General features: G+C 44.1%; 1 protein-coding gene across 2 annotated transcripts; it reads right to left on the bottom strand.

Annotated features, from left to right (window-relative positions):
• Positions 1-320: 320 nt before the first annotated feature.
• LOC148872713 (Nse4, component of Smc5/6 DNA repair complex) lies at positions 321-4249 on the bottom strand. Of its 2 annotated transcripts, none has more exons than XM_088971734.1 (7): positions 3653-4249; positions 3447-3527; positions 2364-2613; positions 2160-2250; positions 1222-1441; positions 1035-1126; positions 321-849 (listed from the first exon to the last, which is right to left on the bottom strand). In XM_088971734.1, the coding sequence occupies exons 1-7, from the start codon at positions 3849-3851 to the stop codon at positions 598-600; spliced, it is 1185 nt and encodes a 394-aa protein (XP_088827860.1). In that variant the 5' UTR covers positions 3852-4249; the 3' UTR covers positions 321-597. The 2 variants fall into 2 exon arrangements, with proteins under 2 accessions (XP_088827860.1, XP_088827861.1); XM_088971735.1 differs by having other exon boundaries at positions 1021-1126; positions 3653-4243.
• Positions 4250-15332: the final 11083 nt, after the last annotated feature.

Below are 15332 nucleotides of genomic sequence, written 5' to 3'. Positions count from 1 at the left end.
TTTGGCATGATCTACCCACTAAACTAAGCAAAAGATAAAATGGCGCACTCCCTATAACCACCACGGACCATTCAAATAGAATCATGGTAACGTTGCGATAATAGACCTTTTTTTCCGAGCCAGTTTGGACTGCTTCCCGGTGACTTGCACACTTTTGTTTGTGCTTGAACCTGCATGATGAGGGAGGGGGTTTGCTGATCACGGAGTCTCAAAGTCCTAAATAGCCATAATCAGGATCAAGGTATCACCCAGAGTTCTGAATTTGCTTGGCAGATCATAAATACATTGCATACCAACAAGATCAAGTTGACTAGCAAAGGGAAACAAATACAAAAATCATTGAAGAAAATATGAGACCATTCCAGCATCTCCCATTACATGGAATTCGACATGAGCTAAACAAAAGGATAAAAGATGACAAACCTCGGCGGAGATGTCATTTACAAAGTCAACCTATCGGTAGAAGGGTTTAGGGTGTAGTTATCAATCTTTTAATCTATATACACAAGCAGAACTACAATTAGACGCGTTTTGCAGCTCATTACTATACAAACTTAATAGAACCCTGATCGTATTCCTCACCCATTCTCTCAAGTCTCAACCAAGCTTACGCTTACCCTTTCGAATGGCAGCTGGTTCAGCATCATTGCTTTCAGGCGACTCCTCTACAACTGACTGTTCCTGAATGACTAAGCCACGGTTCCGAGACAATTTTCTGATTGGTGTTGTAGGTGCTGTTGCTGCATGAGTGTCTCCAACAGCTTGATCCAAATGAGACTCACTTGGTGTGTTTGTTCGATTTCTATGAGGCATAAGTTCTTCACCAATCCCCACAGAAGTTATCATCAACTGTACAAAGCACGCCAGAACAGTTTATTTTACAAAACAAAGGACAAGTCCAGAATACCACTGGTTGAAATAAGAATTGGAACTTTTAAATGTATTATGGTATAAAAGGCATTTAAAAAATGAGAAAAGAAAGCTACATCTGCAATGAGAATTTCAAGTTAAGCTAATAACCTCCGGTTCCATACCTTCCAATCCCTGAAGTCAAACCTGAATACAAAATGGCTATAGGAAACTTCCCCTGATGCTACTGCATTGGCATTGGGAGCATTCTTTGGAGCTAAGAGGGAAAAACAGAGACAAATACTCATCAGCACTGGACATAACAACCAGAGAGAGAAGGGAATCAATGCATAACTTAGAAAATATCCTTACAAACTAGATGATGACCACTCTCATCCACAGTAATTGATGCTCGCCCATCTTTAACAAGAAATGACAGAGCAAAAATATTCTCCACTGTCTGTGCAAAAGATTTTCTATTCAAGACCAGATTTTCAAGCCCAACTTTCTTCTTCTTCTTCCTCAAGATATCAAACATGGTTGCCATGTTTATATCAGTATCTGTTCTCTCTTCCGCTCCAGCATCATGAAGCTGCACAAGAATATGAAATGTCAATCTGCATATGCAACAAACCTAAACAAAACACCAATTTAAACCACTGTTTTTCATGCATGGATAATGTCTTTTTTTCTCAGTATTGCTCAAGTCTGAGACTCTGAGCATTAACCAATATTGGTTTGCCCTTGCCATCTGAATTATAGGAAGGGCTAGTTATGGACCTAATTTGTCCTTGCCATCTGAATTATAGGAAGGGATCAACTAGATATGGACCTAAACTTTGGCATTTTTTACACAAAGTGGTCACTGACAAACTCAAACCCACACTCATAGATTTGCCATCCCAAGAGTTTACGATTGCATCAAGTGATGGCCCCTTTTTCTGCGACCATCCAATACAAAGACATATTACTATGGAAAAATGTTAGTTTGCAATATATTTAACAATAAACTCAAAATTGAGAAAGGAGGGTAAGCTGGTGTTTTTAACTGGCGGTAAATTGAATGTTGAGAGGTTCAGAGAAGAACACAATAAACCTGGCTAGGAACAGAAGTTACAAGGAGCATGACTTACTTCAAACCATGATTTCAACCATTAACCTTAACTTGATAAGAGGTCTACTATTTACTTAGCAACTCACATATAACTAGAATCTTCAATACTCTGAGCCATGTCAGGATAGCATATGGTAAAATAGTACTTGAAAATACGTGTTTTGAAGCTAGGAAGGGGGAAAAAAATGCATTTTACCTCTTCTGGGCAAGCACTTTCAGTTGGCCTAACACGTTTTCGCTGAGCCGCAACCCTCCGCTGCTTCACCTCAGTATCCATAGGTCCAAGCCTTTCAAAAAAAAAAAACAATATAAGATAAAGTTAATTGCAGTATAAGAAACTAACCATCAAGTAAACATTTTAACACTCAATTACTGATCACAAACTGAAATCAATACTTACATGGTGCAGCATCCATTAACCCTCCTGAAAACGTCTGAGACTGCAAATCCAACTTCCCCCCAAGCCACTGAATTCCGGGCATCCTCCGTGTTTCCACTCAACCCACCGTGTTGGCCAAAATTAAGCAGAGAAGTTACGAAATCTGCAGCGGTCGTACCTTCATTGCCATGTGACTTAACAGAGGTTACCAGTGTGCTAGCAATATCAAGCAAAGCTTCTGCATCCGCCACTTGTTCCCTTGGTTTCTGAACTGAAATTGCAGGAAAACATAGCACAACAAAAGATTTAATAAAAAGAAAGAACCAATAGCAATTCAAAAACAAGTAAAGGAAACGGCATATTTCAATTCACTAAGGGTGTGCTATCATGGTCAAATTTTTTTCTTTTTGATCGATAAAACTTTCATTAATTCATCAATAGAAGATTTACAAAAGGAAGACAAACATGCTTATCTTCCAAGAGCAACAAAGAACCTCAAGAAAAGAAAAAAAGAAAAGAAAAAAGAAAAAAAAAAACACACTAAAGTTACAACTTGGCCCAAAAAATGAATCCCTTTCTGCCCCTTGTTTAGCTAAACCGTCAACTGGGGAATTAGCCGAGCTTTTAAACCAACGTATCTTAACTTCCATCTCCCGCACCAGCCACTTGAATTTCCTCCTCTTATTATTATACTTCCACCACCTCTGAATCCCATTCAATGATGTTCAACTCCTTAGCTTTTTGGGCTCCTTCCATAACTGCAAAGATCTCAATTCTAAGGGAGTCACCCACTCTAATTGGGACTGAAAACATGGCAGAAATGACCCCATTTCCATCTGCTATCGTGGTCAAATTAGTAGTAAGAATAGTTTGTTACAAATCATCCACCACTTGTTACAAAGATTTTGTTTCATCCACCACTTGTTACAAAGATTTTGTTAAACAGTGTATGAATAGCTTCAATAAATGTTGTTATTCTAAAGACGATAGCAATCAACAGCAGAGGAGATGATATGGATAGAGAAAAGAAATATATACAGGAAACGAAAAAGCAACAAGAATGATACAATAAAGGGGACGAATAGAGAAGTTATAATTCAGTACCTAGTTGATGCAAGTTTTCAACTTGATTGATAATCGTCCTGAATTTATCGGAATCCACTCTAGAGATATCATCCCTTTCCTCTGCAAAAAAAAACAAAAACAAACAAACAAACAAATTAGACCATCAGCAAAATCACAAACCCAACCATAACAATGCCTCCAACAACAAACTTTTTTGAAGAAAACAAACAGAAAGACCCCCTCACCGTTGATTAGGTTCTTCATGGCCAGGTAGTGGGACCTAAGAACCCTACGTTCCACGACGCCCTGCGAAGCCGAATCGCTCGTCTCAGCTTCTCCGTTCTCCCCTCGGCCCCTGCTCCCCTGCTCGCGCTTGACTATCCTGGGGCCTCCCATGTCGGCTCTACTACTACTTCCGAGTTCCCTCTTCACAATTCTCGGCATAACTTCAGCTTCTCAGCCAAAAACCTAATAAAAGAAAGGGTAATGAAGTTGAGCAACTCGGAGATTCGAACCCCTCAATGGAATCCCCCCAATGACCGAAACTGAAAGTCTGAAACCCCTTAGTAGAGAGAAATCCCCAGTTGAAAACCCTAACCCTAAGGAAAGAGAGAGAGGGAGAGAGATAAAGATTTCTGCTGCAAGTTGAATAAATCGAAAATGAAAGTTCTGGTTCTAAGTTTGAACTACGAATTTTGAAGATATAGGGCTTCCCGCTTCGGTGAAACTTTTGGAAGAGGAGCCCTCTCTTTTTTTAAGTTTCTGCGTTCTACTCTCTCTCTCTCTTAAAATCAAAATTTTGTAAGAAGACACGAATGCTCCTCTCTCCGTCTGTCTTAGAGAGAGAGAGAGAGGGGAGAGAGGCGGTGTAATAAAAACACGTGGACGGTTGAGATTTTCCGGCTAGTGTTGAAGCACGATCAAGTTGCTTGAGCCCCAAGCCAATGCAAACTTCCACAGATTAACCCGCAGTAAGCGACTAGTAAGTTGTACAGATGCCTATTGGTAGGGTATGATTTATGAAGGACGGTCCAATCGTCGAACCGTTCGAATAGCGGCTTATAAGGACGGTCGACCATCACACTGCCGCCATATTTTCTGGTCCGGTTTTTTCAACCCAGGTTTTGACCTAAAATCGTTAATTTGGTCAATAACCGTTCACCCAGTTGACCCATCCGATCCAAGTATCGGGTCAGAGTTTATTGTCCCATTGATATATGCGTTTCAAGGAGGCATAAAAAAAAATAATGACCCTTTATCTCAGGGTCAGAATTTCTAGGCTTAAAATAGATTTGAGTTAGGTGCCAGCTTGAAATTGATGCCAATTTATAGGAAGGATAGGTGCATAGAGTGTGAGTTTTAGACATTTTGAATGTTTATAATTTTGCAATGGAAATCAAAAATTTGCATTGAATCTGTCCGTATTTTTCCTTAGAAAATAAAAAAAAAAATCTTTGGGTCTCAAAATTCAATATTCAACCTTTTTATAAATATGAAAATAGAAATTAGAGAATTAATATATATTATATGTAGAAATATATTATTTTAGAGTTAATTATTTATATATATTATTTTTGTTTTTTGGTATTTGGTGCCATGCACCATTAATAATTTCCCCTTCATCCCTTTTCTCCTAAAGTGCGGGTTATGCATCAACTTATATGTACCATAAACCTTCAAAGCCTCATTTTATATATACTAGTAATTAAGCATGTGTGCTGCATGTATACTTCTTTTTATATTAATTACTTGAATTTTAGATATATAATAGTTACGATAAAAATTGAAAATTAACAATATGGTAAAAAAATAAACTTAAATACTTGTACTAAATGTGCACTTACAGAAATTTTAAATTACAATAACAATTATTACTACTACTACTACTATTATGTTTTGTATTCCATTTATGTCTTAAATGAAAATAATTTTTTTAACAAATATTTTTGTTTAATATGATGATTATATAATATTAGAAATGCTCCAAAATGTCTTTGACAAAACTCTATACATTTTTACCTTTTATGTTCTATCTTTTTTAAAATATTTATTATTCAATTATGACATCATGAATTTCTTCAAAAAGTTGGATCATTGATTAATTCATTTGACCCAAACCACTAACTCATGGCCCATAAAGAAAAATAGTTTGATTTCTAGGTTGACATTAAATTTTGTATTACATTTCAATTATTGATAAAATTTTATCTTATGCATAATATTTATTTCTATTGAATATAATGAATTTATAATATTATATATATATATATTTTATATATATGTAGTATATAATATTTTTATTTTTTATAAATATATAACATTATATCTTATGTATAATATTTATTTTGTGATTCTTTGTATATTTTATTTTTTAAAAAATTATTATTTGACTATGACATCATTTCATTTTTTTGCTGTTTTTTATTTTGGCATTCCATTTTCATCATTTACAAATATACTTCTTACATTTCATACTTATTTTTTTTTCATTATAATGAATATACAATATTAATTGGATGTCTAGTTCTTTTTATTTGTTTGTATTATATATTTTATTTGTTTCAATTTTTTTATTATTTAATTATGGTACTATTTATTAACAAATTAGACCCCAAAATGGTTGAATTGCTTACCCATCACTGAGAGGGAAGAAAATGATTTTGTTTTCAAGTTATTTTTAAAATATTTATTTTTATATTATTAAAATTAACATTGTGGATTTAATTAGTACAATTTAATGATGAAAAAGATATATCTTAAATATATGATTTAATAAAAGAATATACCTTAGATGTGAAATTCAATGAGAGATAATAGGGAAACAGTTTTACTACCAATTGGTTTTAAATTTACTTTTCATTTCCATCACTAATAAAAACATTTCTTATTTATCATCAATGTTTTCAACCTGTTGTTGACCTGGCCGATTGAACTGTTTGAATCGTCACTCAGCCTTAATTCTAGGTTTGATTCTTTTGAAACTCCCACTTTTGGTTAAAAATGTCTAACTTGGGTGGTTTAACCATTGACCCGTTCGACCCAATAACCAAATTGTAGGTTGCGCACTAAATTCTATGCAAGCTTTTGGAAGCCATAACTTTACACTTCGATGTCCAATTGGGGTTATCTTTTTTTTTTTTGAGTAACTTTTCAAAATCTATACATCCCAAGGGCATTTATGCGCCTTGCCTTGCTACTTTCACGAAAAAAAAAATTGGCCCCAAATTGTAATTTTTAATATTTTTTATAAATAACAAATCTAAAACAGAATTAAAAAAATCAATAAATTTAACATAATATATATATATATATATATATGTAATATATGTAAAACATAATTATTACTATTTATTAATGATGCTGCACAATCTGAGCACTCCTAGCTGCTTGTGACTTGGCTTCTGACTAGAACGGATGGAACTTGAGAGGAAGGAGAAGGTGAAGGGTTCCCGGGGGGTCTTCACGGTGGGAACACTCCGATGGCTAAGTTAGAACTGCAGAAATCTCAAAGAAAGAACAGAGAGTAAGAGTATTGAAAGTGCTTAAGCTTCAATACATTTGCTTCGTGGGAGTTGGAGTTCTTTTATGTCGGAGCTCGGTCATACCTGGCATAACTGCCACCGCCCTAGCCGTTACTTCCAAGGCAGGTGTGGCAGGCGCAGGTTGTTGCTACAAACTGCTATCGCCAGGTATGGAATTGACAGATGTGTCATGCTTTTCAGAGACGACAAACAGAACGCCGCCTGGCAAGGGATCAGAGCCCTGCCACCGGGTTCGGTAGGTACAGATGTCAGGCAGGCCTCCCCACAGCCTGCTGAGCTACTGTACGCCGAACTACCTGGGGCAGGTTTGTCTCGGTACCGAGGTGCCTGCATTGGAGGTGGTAATGCCCCGAGGTGCTTCTCCCTCAGGATACTTAGCCAAAAACCGGGGTGCTCCCTTCTTAGGAAGGGAGAGCTCAGAGCCCCTTAGGAAGAGCTCGGGCCTTGGAAGGAGCTCGGTACCTCCCACACTTGGTGAGAGTCAAGGTTAGTCGGGTGTTAGTCCTCGGCGAATCTCTTAACCCGCCGAGTGGCTAGCATTGGACTCGGTGTGTCTCTCCCGTCGAGTCGCGGTTGTGCTGTCAGGCTGAGTTGTTCACTAAGTCAGGTCACGCACGCGTGTCCCCGTGCTACGAGATTGGGCCGAATCATCCTCCATCAATTGCTCCCCACTCCCCGTGCTGGGGGTGGTGACCCAGCGCGGGGAGTTCACAGTGCGCCGGGTGGATTTGGCTTGGTACTCATGCCACCCTATCGAGTAACTTGTTTGGTCAGACCGGTCTGGTGTTTGGTTCATTCGAAAGGAAAAACCTGGGTTGCGTACAACATACGCGTGGACGTCACGCGATTTGGACTTTGCAGATGCCAAAAAACGCGCTAAACTGATTTTGCCTTGAGAGTCTCGCAGCCGATTTTCTTGAGGGCCGTTAGATCGCTTCGATCGTGGCTGTTGGCGCCCGAGCCCAGCGGCTATAAATAACGGGGGACCCTAGTCATTTTCTTTTTCCACTAAGTATCTTTCGTCTGCCTTGAGCTCGCGTTTGGAGTCTTCAACTTGTGTCTTCTAGCTCGGTTGTGTCTTTTTCCCGGGGAGTCCCTGAGCTTCCCTCTTTCCTTTTTTCAGTTCATTTCGTTCCATGTCTAGTGGGGATAGTCTTTTAGACGAACCCGAGGTGGGCACCTTGGTCAGGGTGACCCTGCCATCGCCCGGCCTTCTCACGAGGCACGGGTGACCTCGGGTAAGCTGGCGTCCACCTGCCGTCGAGGTTGGGCGCCGGATCAATTCGGTCCTTCTATTATGACGCTGGAGAGGCTCCAGCACCTCATCCAGCAATTCAACCTGCCTCAGGAGTATTAGTATAGTCTTCCCACCGGCAGCTTCCCTTGGAAGCATGGTCCAGATGAGATCATGATCTTTAGGGAGCAACTTGTTTGCGGGCTTCGTCTCCCTCTTCACCACCTTATTCTCGAGGTGTTGACACGCTTCAGCATCACGCTAGACCAACTCCACCCCAATTCTATTTGGAATGTGGTTGGGACCATCTCCCTTTGTTCCGAACACAATTTTCCCTTAGATGCAGATATCCTTTGTTCAATTCTGTTAATAAAAAAGAGTGCCTCGGGCGTTCCCCTGAGCACAGGCCAACTGACTATCTGTCCCCTCACTCGAGCTTGAAAATGCTACATAAATTCCCAAACAAGGTCCCGACCTGGAAGCGGGACTACTTTGTAGTCCGGAGCAGCATGGGGTGGCCCTTCCTTACCAGCTCGAGGGTGGCCACCCAAGCTCCCAACATTGCTCTTAATCGGAAGACGTGGGAAACCTTTCACTCATGGGCTCAGGTCAGGTTCGATCACAGGGACTACATTGACGAAGGGAAGCTCATTCAGGAAAGTTTGAGCCCAGGTAGGTCTATTTCTACTTCAATGTCTTGCTTAATCAGCCAAGTGTTTTCGAGCTTACTGACGCCGAGCTCTGTTGCAGGTCCCATGGAGGAAGAGAGAATTACTGGTCCGAGGCTCCTTCACCAGATGAAGAAGAGGAAGAAGCGAGCTGCCAAGAAGGCACGCATGGAATCCCCAAGGACCCCCACCCCTGAACCAGACCTTCCGCATGTCCCCTCTTCGGGGCCCAAGCTCCCACAGGCTCCCATTTGGAGCCCGAGCTCCCTACTGCCCCTCCAGTGGTAGACCTAGAGGGGGATTTACCGTCTCAGGAGCCTAAAATGGCAGCAAAGTTGATTGTGGAGCCAGCCGAGGCTGCCACCAAAGTCCCTAATCCTGTCGGGGTTGTTGCCGAGGCTTCTGAAGGATCAGCTCACCGTGCCGCAGATACGGCGGCTTCCAGCTCGAGGAGCCAGGGGGAGGAGGAGAGCATCCCGAACCCCGAAGTCAGCCTTGAAAGAAGTAGAGGGGATGTCATCTCCGCAGAGGTTATAGACTGGGCTGACCTCACCCCTGGTCAGCTCGGGGCTCGCACTACAACCCACGCTATGGTGGTGAGTTCGCACTCTAAGGGTCATCATTTTCCCTTTCTTTTGTTCTTTCCTCCCCGATACTGACCAACCTCCTTTTGCCAGGTGATTACTGTCGTGCACGCATTGGCCTTTCAGTCTGACAAATACCTGAGGCGCGCTTTGGCTGCGAAGGAGTCATCTCGCATAGCTCATACTGACCTGAGGGCGGCTCGGTGCAAGATTCATCAGTTGGAGAGTGATGTTGCAGCTTAGAAGGGCTTATTGAGGTTCTGCTGTCAGAGAAGGAGGAGTTAGCTCGTGAAAGGGATAGGCTGAAGGCCGAGGCGAACGGGCTTAGAGCAAGCCAGGAAGCCCTGAAGCTCGAGGTGGAGAGCCTCAAGGCAGGTCAGAAGGCTTTGCAGCTCGAGGTGCAGGGACTCAAGGAGGTCAAGGGGGCCTTGGAGCACGAGGTGGAGCACCTCAAAGCCGACATCAAGGAGAAGATCGAGATCTTTGACAAAGCTCTCGGAGAGGCGAAGGCCTAGGCTGTTATTGATTACGTCAAATCGCCTAGGTTTGACGACGTAATGTCGAAGGCTTACCGTAGGGGATTTAAGCTCGGTAGGTGGTGGATAAGGTGCGCGTACCCTGACCTCGACATAAGTGCCTTCACCACCTGGAGTATCACGAATGACATGGCCCGCCAAGCCGCGGATGACCTAGACTCCGACAATGAGGGCGGCAATGAGGAGGATGTTGCTACTGACCTGTCTGACACCCTGAGGAGGCCCCCAAAGAGACTCCGAGTAAAGTTGACAAGCCTTCAAAGTAGTTGCGTGCTCCTTGTATTCCAGGCCTGCGGGCTTAGTTTTACTTTCTTTTTTCTTGGTTCTTTGTACTGGGGATTTTGCAATGAAAGCACACTTATGTATTGAGAGTACATATTTTGTTAAGTGTTTGTGTAGTTCTCTTCTGCCGAAGTGTTTGTTTTATCCGAGCTATTGAGTTAGTGAATTTAGCTCTTGAGGTGGGTGACCCTTCATCGCTGTCACCCCAAACTGTTTTCTCATACTCAGTAGGAGTGATCATAGGATTTTAGCAACGCACGCCGAGGTAGGCATAGTAAGGCGCGTGCCCGACCTGTCTACTTGGCCATTTAGGTTGGTGTTTACCCCTAGCAGCGTATACCGAGGTAGGCTAAGAGTCAAAGAGTTCGTACTCTAGACGCCTTTAGTCCTTGGTATGCTAAGCCAATGCTGGCGAGGCGGTAAAGTTATGCACAGTGCCGAGGTCTTCAGTTAGCTCGGCAACTTGGTCCTTTGGCTCTAGGAGCGACCCGTGGTCTACTTAATTCAGTATTTTATGGGTAATGTTGTCGTAGTAAGACACAGTAAGGCAAAGTAAGGCACAATAGTGCATATGCCCGAACCGTCTTCTGGTTGCATGCCGAGGTGAGCTAGTGCATAGCCCCTTAAATTTACCCGCGTCACAGAAGTGATCCGCTCTCGGAGTTTTACCGTGTTGAGGTCTTTGTTAGCTCGACATTTTTTCCCTTTAGCTCTAAGAGTGACTCATAGTCCATCTTCCTAAAGTCTGCCTCTACCGAGGGGGTGATTGGGGCTCGTGTTGTCGAGGTCGTCACTAGCTCGGCGAATTGACCCTTAGGCTCTAGGAGCGACTCGTGGTCTACCCAATTCAGTGGTTTATGGGTAATATTGTCCTAGGTTGACAATATTCCACGCTCGAGGTACTTGTTTCCCTTCTAGGGTTTCGAGTTTATAAGTTCCTTCCCCGAGTACTAGCTTTACTCGGTAGGGTCCTTCCCAATTCAGACCGAGCTTGCCAACGCCAGGCTCAGGCACCATAATCTTGCAAAGAACTAGGTCGCTGACGTGGAGAGTCTGCTTTTTGACCTTGGCGTTATAGTATCGAGCTATCCTTTGCTAGTAGGCCGTGGTCCTGATGTATGCGAGGTCTCGTACTTCGTCTAGCAGGTCGAGGTTGGTACGCAGCTCGTCTTCGTTTGCTCTGTCTTCATATGCTTCGAATCTCATCGAGGGGACTTCAATCTCAGCTGGGATGATTACTTTAGTGCCGTATGTAAGGTTAAAGGGGGCTTCTCCTGTGGCAGTTCTTTCCGTGGTACGGTAGGCCCATAGTACACTGGGCAGCTCGTCCGTCCACAGCCCCTTAGCTCAGTCCAGGCACGCTTTTAGTCCTCAAAGGATAGCTCTGTTTGTAACTTCCGCTTGGCCGTTCGCCTGAGGGTGCGCCACCGGTGTGAAGTTCTGCTGGATCCCCATGTCTCGGCACCAGTTTTGGAACTTGATATCTTTGAACTGCTTCCCATTGTCTGAGATCAGTACCCGAGGTAATCTAAAATGACACACTATGTTCTTCAAAAAGAAGTTCTGCACGTTTCGACTATGATTGTCATGAGAGGTTCAACTTCGACCCACTTTGTGAAATAGTCCACTGCCACCACTAGGAACCTTCTTTGTCCTGTTGCTGGCGGGAATGGCCCGAGTAGGTCGATCCCCCATTGTACAAATGGCCATGGGCTAGTGAGGTATTTCAGGTCGGTGGCAGGCAGGTGGTGGATGTTAGCGTGCTTCTGGCACTTGTCACATTTTTTGACAAGCTCGGTCGCATCTGCTTTCATGGTTGGCCAGTAATACCCCTATCGTAGTGCTTTCTGAGTGAGGGCCCTACCACCCAAGTGTCCACCGCATAGGCCTTCATGAGTGTCACAAAGGACAAGCCCGGCTTCCGAGGGTCGCATGCAACGGAGGTAGGGGAGCGTGTAGGATCTTCGGTACAACCGTCCGTCTATCATGACGTATTTGGCTACCTGTCGCTCTACCCTCCCGGCGGCATTACGATCTATGAGGAGGGCCCCGTATAGCAGAAAGCTCATGAATGGGTCAATCCAGCACGACTCTACTTGAACGATGGGAGCGACCTCCTCTGCCCTTGAGAATGCTAGGCCGAGGTATGTTTTCTATATACATAGTCCTCATGGTGTATCTCCCATGCTGGCTAACCATGACAGGGCATTGACCTTAGTGTTCTCTGATCTCGGGATTTGCTGGATGAAGTGTGACCGAAAGTTGAGCAGAGTCTCTCTTCCTTTGGCTAAGTATGCTACCATAGTTGGTTCGCGAGCTTCGTACTCACCCAGAACCTGATTTACCACGAGTTGGGAGTCACTGTAGACGACGATGTGCTTGGCTTTCACTTCCTTTGCAAGGTCCAACCCGGCTAGCAACGCCTCATATTCTACTTCATTGTTGGATGCCGCGAATTCAAAGTGTAGCGCGTACTCCAGTTTCACACCACTTGGTTCGTACAGAACGATCCCAGCTCCACTACCTTGCCGATTTGACAAGCCATCTATGTGAAGGATCCAGGGTTCTTCATCCCAGTTTGGCCTTAGCCTAACTAGGAGAGACGCCGTGCTGGTTGCTTCTTCACGATGCTCGAGTTCAACCAGCCCGGGAACTCCGAGCTCTCCCATACTGGGGGCCTGTTGTTCTACTGGCCTGGGGTCTTCGGAGCTAAAGGTGCATTCTGCGACAAAATCTGCCAAGGCTTGGAACTTGATAGCAGTCCACGGTTTATACTAAAGTTCGTACTCGCTGAGCTTGATGGCCCACTTTGTCAACCTTCCCGAGATCTCGGGCTTGAGCAGAACTTGCCTTAGAGGTTTATTAGTAAGGACAACGATGGTGTGAGCTTGGAAGTATGGGCAGAGCTTTCGGGCTGCTATAACCAGTGCATAGGCTAACTTTTCTATCTCCGGGTACCTCGTCTCTGCTCCCTGCAACACTTTACTAACATAATAGATGGGTCATTGGACCCGATCTACTTTTCTTATTAGTACCGAGCTGACCACCTCGTCGCTCGCCGAGAGGTATAATTCTAAAACATCACCCACTTCAGGCCGGGTTAAGACTATGATGCTGGCAAGGTGCCTTTTGTGCTCGTCGAACGCGAGATGTCACTCTTTGGTCTATTCAAAGCCTTTGCTTTTTATGGCCTTAAAGAAGGGCATACAACAATTTGCTGACTTGAACAAAAAGCGACATAAGGCGGCCAATCGGTCGTTCAACTTCTAAACCTCCTTTAACTTTTGAGGTGGTCTCATTTCTAGGATGGCCTTGATTTTGTCCGGGTTGGCCTCAATGCCTTGCCGGTTAATGATGAACCCTAGGAATTTACCCGAGGTGACACCGAAGACACACTTGTTCGGGTTTAACTTCATATTAAATCTACGCAAGATTTCAAAGACTGAGTGTAAATCTTGTATTAATTCATGTGAAAATTGGGTTTTGACGACCATGTCGTCTACATAACACTCTACTTTTGCGCCAACAAGTGACTCAAACAACTTATTAACAAGTAGTGGACTTCCCTGATAAAATCGGTTGTAAGGAGTTTCCCGACCTCCTCGCCGACTGCCCTCCATCGCTCCGAGGCTAGGTTGCGTTTCCTTTGTTTAACGGGCCTAATTGAAGGATCAGTATTAAGTCTGTGAGTGATAATTTTGGGGTCTATGCTGGGCATTTTTGTTGCCAACCATGCAAAAACGTCTAAATTTTCAAGTAAGAAACTTACTAGTTGAGACCGCAAGGGCTCCTCAATAGAAGTGCTGGTCTGAAGTACCTGCGTTGGATCGTCTGTCGAGGTCGGGACGGGGATGGTCTCCTCAGTGGGTGTAGCCCACTCTGCGAACTGCTCTGCGGGTCGTCCCAGCTCGAAGCCGTTAGCTACCTTGGCTTTTCCTTTGAGGGCGGCTACGTAGCATTTGTGAGACTTGAGATGATCGTCTCGCGCCACTCTGACTCCAAAGTCTCTAGGGAACTTCATCTCTAGGTGGTAGGTGGAGACTACTGCTCGCAGGACGTGGGTGTTGCGCCGACCTACTATCGCGTTGTATGGAGAGGGGGTTGCGACCACCAGGAACTCATGATCGAGCCTTACCACACTGGGCCAGGTACCGACCTCCACCGACACAGTGACTTTCCCCAAAGGCCTGACCTCCTTGCCGCTGAATCCCACCAGTGGAGTGCTTGCGGGCTTCAGGTCACCTTCTGGGATCTGAAGCTGATCGAAGGCTGCCTTGAAGAGGATATCCGTCTGCCCGAATTTACCAGGACACGCTTGACTTCGAAGTCGTTGATTTTGACATCGATGACGAGCGCATCATCGTGGGGGTAATGGACCCCTCGTGCATCATCTTTAGTGAAGAGGATCAGCTCCTCCACCCTTGGCCGCTTTAGGGGGTTTAGTTCTTCTTTGGCAGCTTCGGGGCTGATGACCGAGCTGCTGCCGAAGTGCAGCTTGCGACAATCGATCCTCCGATGATTACGTGGATGGTCCTTCGGACTGGTCTCTCGTCTGGAGGCTGCCTCTGCGGTTTCTCTACCTGTCTGTTGGACTCGGGGGTTTCTTTATTCTGCTCCCCGTGCTCACCTACTTTATTATTATTGTTGCTATGTTGTACAAAACTTCTCAAATATCTGCGACGAATGAGTTCTTCTATCTCATCGTGAAGGTTATTACAATTTTCGGTGCTATGACCGTGGTCTCTATGGAAACTACGATACAAGTTTTTGTTCCTAACATTAGGGTCGGCCTTGAGCCGAGGTGGCCACTTCACATATGGGGCGTCCTTGATCACCATGAGGATCTCGGCCCACTTCGTGTTGAGGGGTGTAAACACCCTCTCTACTGCTGGAGCTCGAAAAGGCTGAACTGGCGTTGCCCCCCAAGCTTGATCCTTCTTCTTCTTGTAGTCACTTGGAGCAGGGGGTTCCAGTTCCCTTTTTCTTTTTTCGAGGGCGTGCTCGCCCTTCTGGTTGATCTCATCCTTTGTTCCTATGAACCAATCAGCGAGCTCGAGGAACTCGGTCACGGTCTTGGGC

Source organism: Nelumbo lutea, chromosome 2 (assembly GCF_056320005.1).
Source record: "Nelumbo lutea isolate HS-2025 chromosome 2, American lotus-T2T, whole genome shotgun sequence".
In the NCBI taxonomy this organism is placed as follows: domain Eukaryota; kingdom Viridiplantae; phylum Streptophyta; class Magnoliopsida; order Proteales; family Nelumbonaceae; genus Nelumbo; species Nelumbo lutea.
This window is presented reverse-complemented; position numbering and strand designations above follow the sequence as displayed.